This window comes from Phascolarctos cinereus, unplaced genomic scaffold (genome assembly GCF_003287225.1).
Source record: "Phascolarctos cinereus isolate Bilbo 61053 unplaced genomic scaffold, phaCin_HiC Scaffold_726;HRSCAF=1367, whole genome shotgun sequence".
NCBI lineage: Eukaryota > Metazoa > Chordata > Mammalia > Diprotodontia > Phascolarctidae > Phascolarctos > Phascolarctos cinereus.
In genome coordinates, this window is record NW_027556098.1 from 332,910,345 (window position 1) to 332,923,853 (window position 13,509).

Here is a 13,509-nt window from a genome sequence, read left to right on the forward strand (position 1 = left end):
AAGGTATTACTAGGCAAGAGTTACTGTGAATATATCTGGTGGTTTTAATAAATCGAAATCTCATATGAGTCGATCATGTGACGTGTCACCAAGCAACACTGAGTGTCTAATACATTGTTCTAGTTGTCTTTGCCCTTGCCACGCCATGTGGGAAGCATTATGCTCAATCTGGGAACCACATTTTAAGAAAGTCATAGAAAGACTGGAGCACAACCAGAGGAGGGTAACCAGGGTGGTGAAAGTATTTTAAACAAAGATTGGTTTAAAATCTCTGGAATTTGTAGCCTGGGCAAAAAAATGACTTAGAGAGTATGACAGCTGTTTTCATGTATTATCAATCAATAAACATTTATTAAATTTTTTTTCATGCCAGTCACTGTGCTAAGTGCTGGTAATACAAAGAAAGGCCAAAAACGTGGTTCGTCCTTGTAAGAATATCACATTTTCATGGAAGGGCCGTGAGGTATAAGAGGGATGAGATTTGTCCTTCTTGTCCTTAGAAAAGAAAGCTATGAACAAAGGGTGGAAGCAAAAAGCTTGAAGATTGAGGATTTGCGTAAGGAACAAAAAAGGACCCTTGACAAGTGGTGCTTCCCAAAAGGAAAAGGAGCTGCCTCAGGAGGCGATGGTTTCCTTCCCATGGAAGGCGTTTGCTCACAGGGTAGATGCCCATTGGATAGATGTGTTGGAAAAGGAATTGTTTTCTAGTTTTGTTGGAAACATTTGGTTTCTGAAGGTCCCTGCCAGCTGAAATTCTATGATTCTGTGCAGCTATCTGAAGCCATTTCTAGCACCCTTCCTTTGAACCCAACATTTGTGTGTCAGGGACTGAATTGGAATATTTTCCCAGAAATTCTTTCTTTTCATATTCCTTGGACTTGATTACAAACCAAGAATCTTGCATAATATGGTATGAAAAAGAAGCTATTTTCTGGCAGATCTTAACCATTCTGAAATGATATATTTCTAAGGACAGGGCAGGGTGATTTTATGTCATCCAAGACACAGTTTAGCTAAGTTTGAAGATGATAATCAGTTCAGCAGAAAGATGATGAATGCAGAAATAACAGCATCTTCTAAGTCACAAAGGGCCTGCAAACTTCATCAGTGGAGGGAAAGCCCACATTGACTTAATTACAAAACACTGCCATATTTAAGTATGGTACCAAAAATCCCCAGTTCAGCTTCACATATGTGCATACCTCGGGGAGGAGAAACTGCCACACTCTTCCATTTTAGTTTAGTTCATTCTCATATGGCGTAGGTATCCATGGGTAATGTAAAAAAGATTTACAAAACCAATCAATAAATATACTTCATTTTGAAATAACTGGATGGGAAATTAATCCAAACGTTAATGAATATTATGGTCCTTTTGGCCCTTAGAAAACAACGTTAAGCCATGTTTTAAATCATTTGTGGAAAAAAAATAAAACAGTCAATCACAGATTTTTTTTAATACTGTTGAAAAAGTACCCGACTACACAAACACCAATTATAACATGATGTAGACAACTGAGAAACAAGCAAATGTATCCTTAAAATGCTAAAATAAAGTACATTTATACAAGTATGAAGCAAAACAGAGCTGATAAAAATGTTAAATTTTATGAAAAAACTCATTTGCAATTCACATCAAAAGAACTGTACATTCTCTATTGTCTTAATAGTATATAAGCAGCAACAACATAAAAAGAACATACAGCCACACAATGTTTAAAACCAAATCCATTATAAGTTATTAGCCCCAAAATAATAATATTAATTACAAGCACTTATAGCCCACACAAATCTTTGAGAATTGGCACCATCTGTCTAAAACATCTATATTCTCTATAGATTTCTAATTACAAACACACTAGCAGCTGCCATGGAATCCAAGAAGTACATAGAATATACATAGTATATTTGTTCACATTTGCCAGATCAGTGACATTCAGCCACTCGGCCTTGTGCCTTCTGTCTCCTTCTCCCCCTGAAGAGAGAAATCACTCTCAGGCACCATGTCATCACCAAAGCAAATACTGATTCATCTTAATGCTTTCACTGATCTGGATTTTTTTTTTCACAGTATAAAATTATAAATGGCAACCACAGAGATTTTGACAGCTTGAGTGTTATTAAGAATTTGCTGCTCATAGTGAACTCTGATGACACCATTTAAGCCTCCAGTGTATATAGGCTATGTTGGGAGACTAGCACAGAAGATTCTTTTGTTCTGGAAAAAGTGTGTTTTCATTCCTAGTTTTGAAGTTGTAAAACTGCCACACAATCATTATCTGACTCATTTGTGGACATAAATTACCTTTCTATTTTTCTCAAAATGAGGAAAACTGTTAGTAAGAGGAGTAGCTTGGGGGAAAATAGGTTGATGGAGGATTCTAACATATTTTGTTTGTTCTTGTTTTAGGGAATTTTAAAATTTCTTTTGAAGGCAATCAGGGTTAAGTGACACAACCAGGGTCACACAGCTGGGAAGGGTCTGAGGCCAGATTTAAACTCAGGTCCACCTGACTCCAAGGCTGGTAGCTCTATCCACTGCTCTATCTAGTTGCTCCATTTCAAGGAAATCTTATCAGGCTTTTCTTACCTATCTTTACCTTATTTGAGATTGACCACATTTTAGACACTGATCTCACAATGAGCTCCTTTCTTGGAATATAACTCCTCTTTCTGACTAACCATTTGATCACATTTGTTCATCATGGGACCAAGCTCTTTTATTGAATGACTTTTCTTAGCTAATAATGACAATATAGTCCTTGAACTCTTCACAATATTCTCTTCCTCAAAGTACTACTGGTCCCAACTAGAATATTATTACACAATCAGCACACTGCTCTTATCTGGGAAACTCAAGTGATTCTAATAAGGTCAAGTAACCATCTACTCTCATCTACAAGTGTAACTCAGGCCTCAGTCCTAGTAAAGATTTTGAGTCCCTTGTGTATTTTATACTTATTCCCTGGAAGCCAGCATCTAACCTTGCAGAGTTTGTACCACATAAGGAATATTTCACTAATTTATCATGTGGAGAATCATAGTTATCCTACTAGATATATAAGTTGTCAAAATAAATATACAGATTCAGAGAGCAAGCCATCCTGCTTTGCTCTCACTGGAAACTGTATCTTCAGCTTTATAGTTAATTGGAAATGGGATTTATTATGGAAGTTTTAGGTGGGAATTTATTTGCATGAAATGATTTATATGCATATATTTTTTCTTGTGTTCCTCATCGCATTGAGCACTGTTTTAGGAAATAATCTAACAAAGAGCTAGAATAGAAGTGTGACTTACTTGAATGTGATTTATTGTGATGTGCTTAGATGACAAGTTATTTGCATTAAATTACATACGTGTATACTTATTTTTTAAAGTTCCTCCCTGTATGAAAAATCATTTTAGGAAATAAGCTAACAAATAGCTGTGAAAGAAGTTTGATCAGCTGGAAATATTATTTAATATGGAATTCTTAGATTAGAGGGGGATTTATCCACATTAAATGATTCATATATACATATACACACATTTTGTCATGTTTCACATTTCATTGAGCACTGTTTTAGGAAATATATTAGCTAAGAGCTATGAAAACAAAATCAGTACTGGGGAAAATTGAAAAAGAAGTTTCTTGGTATTATTCAAATTTGATAAATCTATTGGACAATTTATTTGGGACTAAAGAGAAATAAGAATAATTATTGAGTGAAAGAAGTAAAAAAAAAAGATAAGTAAATGTGATCCAGGAGAAGGTTAAATTACTATGTAAAGATGTAGAGATAGCTATCTATAAATGAATCTCCTCCTTTTGGACAAGGATTCGGGAGGCTGGTTTTCTAAGCATGTTTGTCTTTGTTTCATACGTACTCCTTGAAGTCTAGATATGACTGTTCTTGTAAAGAGAACTGGACTACCCACTTGAAATCAGGCTGATCCAACAGCACCATCTTCAAATTATCACATGGCATTTGAGGGTTTTGTTTGAAAATGAATATAAAGCTTCAGAACGGGGAAGGGCTAGGATATTACTCATATCTTAAAAGAAAGTAAACCACATACTGCAAAGCATGTGCTTTTAGTCTCTAAACAATTTTATGGAGCATTGTTCATTTAAAATAAACCTTCTATTGAGTTATGATTTTGTGTGTAGGGAGGAGTGATATATATGAGAGTCATCCAGGATGTTTAGGAATGAATACATTGTGACCTTTACTCTGGGATGAAATACTCATGTTGATTAAATCAGAGATGTTTTGGAATATTGGAGTGAGAGTTCAAATATGAAATACTGATTTCTAAAGGGAAAATATTTTTTCCACCTACACATTATTTTTATTATATGTCTTCTTCCTCTTTGGCTATCCATCTATCTATCAATCCCTCTATCTTCAGTATAAAGCTGGGTCAGCTCCCCTTTACATTACAGTCGCACCCCTTCTGATAATGCTATCTTGATATAAAGTACAATGTTTGGCACCTGAGGATAGCTGTACAGAAAAAGGAGAGGAAGGATGTTATACTCAGGGCTTGAGTGAGGTTGCTGCCCATCAAAATTCATTTGTTACTAGTCAAACTTTCACTCTTTTCCCCACATGTATTCAAAAGTAAGAACTGCATTAACCCATTCTAATGATTATTTCAAAAAGAAAAATGTGAGTAATTCCCTTCTGTCTTCTACAAGTGGCTAAGAAACCAAGAAAGACCATGTTGGTTTGTACTCTCTACAGTTTCTCTGTTTTTTTTTTTTAACGTTTACTCTGTATTGCTTTGAAAATCTACTTTTGTCACAGTTCATAGCTGCAATGTCTGAGCAGCCAAGAGAAGTTAAAATCGTTGCTTATTGGAGTCATACACCCTCCACTAAGCTGGCCTTAATACAGTTGTTTATTTCCAGTTTATTTATAATCTTGATAACTCCTTCGGCGACAATCCCTACAATTGTGGCAACGTCTTCATCGGGTTTGTGGGCCACCATCCCCAGTAGTCTGACTTCAAAAGTTTGAGCTGAAAAACTCTTCGAGTGTGTATCAGGTTCTTGCAAGCAGGGAATGAGGAAGCCTGAATGCCTATTTTAGCTGGCAATGCTAATGAAACAGCATTCATAAAAATGTGTGACATTCCACTGGGGAGGCAGCAAGGATAGAGCTCAGGATTGCTGCTAGGAAGAGGGTCCCCAGCTGCATAATGTGCCCTAAGAAGGGAATTATAAAACAGTGTTCCAGAAAATGTTTTTTGTTTGTTTGTTTTTTGCTACTCCAGTATTGATTGGCAACATGGTGAATAGTCTGAATAGACAGGAAATCTTCCACTGGTTTTGTTGGCTAATGGAGGTGAATCCAATGTAACTAAGGTCAACCTCCCATGGAGATTTCTGGAAGAGGATTTCAAAACCAAATTGGTAAGTTGAAGAGAAGTCTGGTAGAGCCCTAAGTCATATAGTTAGCATTCACTGCAGAGTATTCACTCTCCAGTTGTATATCATGCTTGGGACACACACTTCGGAGGATTTTACTCAACTGAAGTTACTGCTTTTCAAGATCTTCATGGGAAAAAAAGAGAGAGAAAGAGGAGAGGGAGAGGGAGAGGGAGAGGGAGAGGGAGAGAGAGAGAGAGAGAGAGAGAGAGAGAGAGAGAGAGAGAGAGAGAGAGAGAGAGAGAAAGAGAGAGAAAGCCTGACATTTTGGTCCCAGATTTTGAGTCTGTTAGAAAATGTACATTCATATTTGTTCTTCTATTCTTGATAAAAGATCACTTCTGGGATAAGAATCAAAGTAAACAAACAAAACTTTTTTTTATAGTAGCTTACAATCTATTCTTTTTTTTTCACATACTGTACACAGAGTTCATTGCTACCCTAAAGCAAAGCACTTGGTATATAACTGTTATAACAGACTCTTTATCAGCCGTCGAAAGTAGAAGCAGTGTTTCTTAAAAGCCCATGTTTTCTAAGGCCACTGGAAGAAAATCTGCCACTAGATTTTTTTAATAGCACAAAAATCTGATGTTTCCATTACTGATTTAATGTCTGCCTTACACCTCTGTTCTTAATCAGGTGACCAATGCCTGTCACTGCCTCTGTGCAAACACTAGAGATCTTGAAGGCTTGCTTTTGTCTCTGCCTGATCATCACTGTCAGGATCCAGTGTGGTCTCAAATTACATTCACAAAGAAGAAGAGCTCTGAGTGTAATCTCTTATGATAAGTGTGTCATATTTTGGAGATGATGGGATACAGAGGGCTGATTCAGACACTGGTGAGTTAGGAGAAGTGCTCCCTGAATCCACTGAGTCTCTAAAAGGGGAAGGAGGAGTTAAAGCCACCAACTCCTCCAGATCTTGCTTGACTACGGCTGATGTCTCAGGTGCACTCTCTTTTCCAGCACCTCCTCCTGGAGGGGTTTTACTGGTTGGCTGTGCACCACCATTTACCTCAATGGAAGGGAGAGGTTGTATTTCAGCAAAAGTGGTCATGGTTGTAGGAAGCTGCATCTCTTTAGGGATCAGGTAGGAAGAGCAAAGAGGGGCGGCCACCATGGTGCCTGGGGACGCTGTTGACAACATCATGGAGTTCAATTCACTGATGTTGGCCGTGAAGCGGGTCACTACACTGCTGATCTGCTCCATCAGGGAACCCTGGGAGGAGCTGCTCCTCTGGGCGTGTTCTGAGTGCAAGGATGGGATGTCATCATCCGTGCGGCTCACAGACCCTGCTGGCTGGCTCACTGTGCTGACGGGAGAAGGAGTCTGTGGCCTATACTGGGCGGGGTAGTGTTCTTCTACTTCTGAAACATCATACAGCATCTTGGTGCTAGACTCTGGGAATGTGGTACTGCCAAATCTGCTGTCTGTGCTCTTGGAGAAGGGCTTAATGACAGCTGTTTGGTTGGGGTTCTCTTTTTTGTTGATGTGGACTGACAGTCTCTGCCAGAGGTGCTGCCCACGGCTGCTCTTCTCATTCTGAGCCCACGTGACCGACTTACCATTAGAGCTAGGAATGAAAACAAACAAATCACAGACTATTAGTTCTGGAAGAGACTTTAGCAATGATCTAGCCCAACCTTCTTATTTTATAGATGAGAAAACTGAGGCTCAGAGAGAAGTGACTGCCTGAGTCAGTTTTAGACTCCATACTAGAATACATGACCTGATTACCAGTCCTGTAATCTCTCCACTATCATATGTTGCCTTCCAAAATTGGTAAGATTCATCTCACCTGGGTGCTCCAAGGAAGATTAGCACAGCGATATATTTTTATTCATCCTATCCAAGTCCTTGCCCTCCATGGTGAATGTTTAAGACAAGATAAATGGGAACTATATTTCATATTCATATAGAAAATAGAATATTCTACACACCATGAAAAGGAACAATGCAAGTCTAGAATTCAGGACAAGTTATTTTACTTAATTTGCACAGAAAGGTGACAACTGACTCAGATTATCATTACTTACCACTGAAACATGTTAAAATTGCATATCTATAACAGCAAAAGAATATTTTGTAATAGTTCCTAATCCACCTCTGTGGTAGAGGATATTGGAGAATTGTCAACATGCTTGTAATAGGGAGATATATGTACTGGGGCACACAGTATTATATACTTATATGTGTATAATATGGAGATAAATATGTATATATATATAATATGATTTATGCAAAGAGACCAAAATCATACTAATGAATAGAGTGGATGGAGGGGGTAGAAATGACCAGCAAGTAGGTGAATGATTCTGTTTGGAAACATTCTGAGAACTAATAGCTATATTCACTGGGGTGATTCTCTTACATTCTGTCAATACTACATAAACCTATACTTGTTGCTTATTTTATGCTGTGATAGGTAGCCACATCAAGAATGTATTTATATGTGTACATGTGTACATGCATGCATGCATGCATATATTTATACCATCTATTTATGCTTTTGTCATAACTTTTTACTAGACCTATGATTTCAATGGTGTACAGAATTTCCAGGCAAAGAAACTCCCTCTAGCACTGCATCAATACCTGCTCTGCAACTTATAGATCTAGAGACTTGAAGCACTGAGAAGTTAAGTGACTTGCCCAGGTCCATACATGTGGTACATGGTAAAGTTGTAGTTGAATCCAAGTCATCAGGACCCTAAAGGTATTTAAAGCCTTCCAGGAGTTTCCTAGACCAACAAAATCACACACATACACATATAAACAAATATATATATATGTATACATATGAAAGGAAACATGATATAGCAGTTGTCACATATGCATATATTCTGAAGAATAACATACATATAAATAACATTTATGGCTTCACAGAATACCACATAAACATGACTTATTTGGGTATTTTATCCTTATTTTTGGTGAACTCAGGCTCCCTGATATGATCAAAAAGGGTCATGTCATGTATTTTTTTTAAAATTTCTTCATGATACCAGTACAATGCTCTGCTTCCACTGAATGTTTCATAATATTTTTTTTTACCAACTTGCAATATTTAGACTTTCTTTCCATTCTTACTTTCCTAGGCAAGTTTTCCATGCCTTTTTCTGCCTGACTGAAGCGTTTAGCTGTAGGGAAGGAAGCTGAAGAGTTCAGAGCCTAGATCAAATAGGCTAGACTGTAACCTTTCAACTTCCCCCCTCTCTCTTCCCCAGGGGTCTGATTTGGTTGACCTCTCTAAGGATACAGTCTTTGCTAGCGAGCCCCAAACCTGGTGCAGGGAGATAGAGTGATTTTTCCCAGGGTCCTATAGCTAGCAAACATCAGAGCTCGAATTAAAATCAAGGTCTTCTGGTGTCCAAACCAATGTTCTTTCTACTATAATCCATCTCTTCGTCACATGACTCTCCCCTTCCAAACCCATACGACAAACCCATATGCCAAATGGATATTTCTAAAGCACAGGTTTGACCCCATCATTCCTTTGCTTTGGAAGTGCCAGTGATTCCTTATTTCTTCTGCAATGAGGCATAATTCTTTTGTTTGGCATTTAAAGCCCTTCCCAATCTGATTCCAATCTACCTTTCAAGTTTATTGAACATTTTTCTTCTCATGCATCCTTTGTTATGTATACTCAGTAGTTTTTTTTTTCTTGTCCCTGTCTTTGAGCCTTTGCCCCCCCATAGACTGTCCCCATGCCTGGATTTTTTTCCTATTTATCTCTCCTCCTTAGACTCTTTCAAGATATAACTCAGGTGCCATCTCCTTCATGAAGTCTTTTTGGTCTACCTGGTGGTAAATGCCATCCCCCATGAAATTCAATTAATCAACCATTCAATATTTATTAAGTATTTGCTATTTGCCAGGCACTGTGTTAAATTCTGAAATTACTTTTGAATAGTATTTTTACACACTCACACATATATACACACACATATGTATCTGTATCTATAAATAAACATAATATACACACATATGTATATATGTATGTATATATTTTTGTATACATTTATACATTTGTGTATATTGTGTATATATATGCATGTGTACATACATATAGCATCTGTTTTGTTTTTGTTTTTGAATTTACTTGTTAGTGTACATATAGTTTCCTTCGAGGAGACTATAATTTCCTTAAGGCCAGAGGCTATTTTTTTGTTTGTATCCCCAGCAGCTGGAATAGCATAAAACACATTTTTAATAAATAGTTTTTCAATGTATGAATGACTGGAGGATATAGTCTGTGACTCTCCCTTCTCACTATTTCTCAACTTAGAGTAATCTAAGACAGCACTAACTGGTGATTGTCTCTTTGAGTCCACAGAGGTGTACTATGAGGTCACCCTCTAGGATACCTAGAAAATCCTGGGCTAGGTGGAGAATTTAAAGGGAAAGAAAAACAGCTTAGAAAACACAAGACCCACTTTGAAGAAACAGTTCTGACAGTGCTATCCTTGCCACTGAAAGGACTATAGATTAGCCTCAGACTGCCTGGCTGGTGGCCTTGCTTGGTGTTTTGTTGATATTTTGGGTTGTGCCTGCTTAGATCTGATAGATATTTCTTTGTCTGATAACTCTATAAAGTTTGGCCTGTGGTCCACTGCTGTGAAAGATCCTTTACTATCATTGTTAAGATTGCTAATTTTGGGCTGATTGATCCATTAGGTTGACTCAATTGGATAGAACACCAGCTTTTTGTCCTCTGTAACACCGTGCTTCTTGATTACTCTGCTTTCATTTTCCCACCATTGTTTCCTATCACATCTATCTGTGTATTTCTTCTGGCTGCTATCCTGTCCCATTAAGTGTTTTTTTCCTCACACTAGCAACTATCTGTGGTTCTATTGAGTGACCCACAGAATTCTGAAAATGGTATGCAGCATTTTCCTTCTTTGAAAACAGAGGTTTCCAGGTGTGGTGTGTGTTTGGACCCACAATAACATCGGCAGAATAAGTATAGCAACTAGCCAGAACAACCAACAAACTCCACATTTTTCAGTAGAATTTCAAGATTTTCATTGATTCCAGTCAAGTTGTTTTGGACTTTCCCCCTCCCTTTCCCCTTCTCTTTCCCCTCCTTTGCAGCTCCAAGAGAATAAGGTTATCCAAGATCTACATCTTTCTCTGTCTCTCTCTCTTCTATCTATCTATCTATCTATCTATCTATCTATCTATCTATCTATCTATCTATCTATCATCTATCCATCATCCATCCATCCATGCATCCATCTAGTAATTGAGCTGCAGCACTCATTTCTGTTAATGATCCTGAGACTGCACTCCCACCTCTGACCACACTTCACCATCCCCTGACCACTTTGGGCTTCAGGGAAAGAAAGGAACAAGAAGACATAAGGGGAGAGGAAAACAGAAGGAAAGTTAGGAAGACTAAGTGAGCAGGACTGTGACAATATGATTTGTCCTGACTCAGAAGCAGGGGACAAAGCCCCTGTAGCTTCTTTCTATTCCCCAAGAAATGGTTAGCCTATTTGCAGAACATTGCTTTACTGCATATCACCTTTCTCCATTTCAGAATGACTCACTAATTAAATCTGAACAAAGGAAGCTCCATGAAGGTAATGTTATTCAAATGCCTGCTATTTTAACACTGCAATTTTAAAATGCAAATAATGAAGGCCAGTCGTAATGGTACTTTCCATCTTTTAATCCTTCCCTCCCTTACTTTAGGGAAATGTTAGTTATTTACTTGTCTCAAATAGGCTCTCAAATATAGCTCTCCAGCTATATGAATTCCCTTTCGTTGTTGTTTTTTTCATAGTGACAGATTTTAAGGGTTTCAGTGTGTGTATGAGTGGGGAAATTTATAGCAAAAATTCTACATGATAATTAGGAGATCTAAATTAATATACAGAAAGGACTCTCCCATGGGAAGTCAGTGAAATAGACCAGTAAACATGTATACTGCCCCTCAAAGGGCTGTCTAGGAATATGCAACTAATAAGCTGCTGCCTTTTGCCTTGGTTAGCCTGGACTCCACACAGTGAGGATTATAAGCTGTTTAAAGTATTCTTATATTTCAATATATTTAGTAATGGTAGAGACTTTAATGCAGTTCATTTGTGTTTTCACAAGTGGCAAGGGGACAGGAGCAGATAAGACGCACAAAAAATTACAGAATCTCAGAATTGCATGAGACCTCACAGGCCATATAGTGTAACCCAGACCTGAAGAAAATAAGACAGGTCTTCCAGCTTTTGGTTAAAGAATTATAGTGGGGGGAGGGAGAGAACCTGCCACCTTTCAAGCTGGCTCATTCCATTTTGGGAGCTCTATATGTTAGAGGGTCCCTGTCCCCCTCTATAGCCAGCTAAAATTAACTTTCTTTTTTTCAATTTAGAATCTTCAAAAATACCTTTTAAAAATGATAATTGTTCCTGCTGAAACTTAATTCCTCTTTATTTTTGTTTGATCCCTGTGTGATTAGGTATTTTGGGGGCAATATGTGCTGGTGGTGAGAGATGGCCTTAATATTTAGACTCTTTGGATAAATATTTCCCAGTCGTCTGTGAGATTAGAAATGTTATTACTGAATTATGCATTCCAGGCAGTAAAATTTTCACAATGAATATGGGCAGTCAACAAGAAGTTCACTTAGTTGGGTGGTCCAGGAATGTTTGCATGTTTGTTTATACCGCTGGGAGAGCTGGGAATTTTAAGCACATCCTTAATCACAAGGCATATTTTTAAGCATCTTATGAGCTTATCAAATACTTTGTACTGAATATAAATGAAGAACATACTACTTGAGCTTTTAATCTATCTTCAAAGACTTGAAATTAAAGGAAACATTTTATTTCTTAGCCTTGGAAAAAAATTTAGTGTTTATGTAACCTATCACAGAATCGGATACTCTGAGTGTTTGGTAGATGTCAACTCAAATTTCTGTTAATGCCTACTATGTGTCAGGCACCATGCTGAACACTGGCGGGGGAAAGATAAAAGACATGCATTAATGCCTGCCCTCAAGGAGCTTACATTCTATCCGGAGAGGCAATATATAAACATGTAAATATATTATATATATATGCATATAGAAATAGACATTCAGACATGTATGCATGCATTTGACCAGATATGTGGCTTCATCCCTGTAAAAAGCTTCCAGAGGTGTACTGCAGCCAGTTTGAACCACATCTCAAGAGGCAATTGTTAAGTGTTTGCTTATTTATTTATGGATGTTTATACCTCAGAAATGATTACAAATCAAGGCTTGATTTATTTTGTTGATTAAACTTAATGTGATGAATGAAATGTTAATAATGTTGATTAAATTTTAAAGGGTGGCACCAATACATTCATTCTACTGATTCCCATCCCCATTCCCCAAGCCAGTTGTTAAACATTTACCACTACATTCCTGGGAGCTGTGGATGAGGAACTTCCTCATCTAAGCATCTTTTATACAAATTATAGTCTCATCCAGTTGCCTGAGGCATTTAAGAGGTTAAGTGACTTGCCCAGGGGTCAAATAGCCAGTAGTTGTTAACCTACCTCTTCTTAACTTCTAAGGTTGTATCTCTATCCACTATACCATCTTCTCTTACTAAATATAAAGGGTGAGGATGTCCTTTGATGAGGAAACTCCCTCTATTTATGCAGGCTAACACTTTCACTGAAAGTTGTAGCCATATAAAATGCCTAGATAGTACTGGAAGGTCATGTGACTAAGGCTATGCAGGTAGTATGTATCAGAGATGTGGACTTGAACCCACACCTTTCTGGCTCCAAGGGCAGCTCTCCATCCACTCTTTCTTGCTGATTGTTTAAGTAAAATATATACAAAATAAATACAAGGAAATTATTCGGAGGTTGAATTAGCCTCAGATTGCATCTACTTCAATTTATACTCCCCGAAACATTTCTTCTATCATATACCTGACAAATGGTCATCCAGACATTATTTAAAGACCTCTGATAGGAGGTAACACTATCCCCAAAGCAAGAATTTCCACTTATCATAGTCCTAGTTGTAAGTACTTTTTCCCTTACTTAAAAGAAACCTGATCTCTGCAGCTTCCACATATTGTTCTCAGTTCTGTTCTCTGGGAACAAGGTGGAC

At 37.7% G+C, this 13,509-nt stretch overlaps 1 protein-coding gene across 4 annotated transcripts in view; it reads right to left on the minus strand.

The window, feature by feature from the left end:
• Nucleotides 1-1,438: 1,438 nt before the first annotated feature.
• Nucleotides 1,439-13,509, minus strand: part of GRM5 (glutamate metabotropic receptor 5) — a 667,058-nt gene continuing 654,987 nt past the window's right edge. For 3 of the 4 annotated variants that reach the window (XM_020993806.2, XM_020993803.2, XM_020993804.2), the window contains one exon: nt 1,439-6,990. In XM_020993806.2, coding sequence (XP_020849465.1) covers nt 6,165-6,990 — 826 coding nt within the window. In that variant the 3' untranslated portion in view covers nt 1,439-6,164. The remainder of the gene's footprint in view (nt 6,991-13,509) is intronic. The other variant, XM_020993808.2, reaches the window with a different exon arrangement.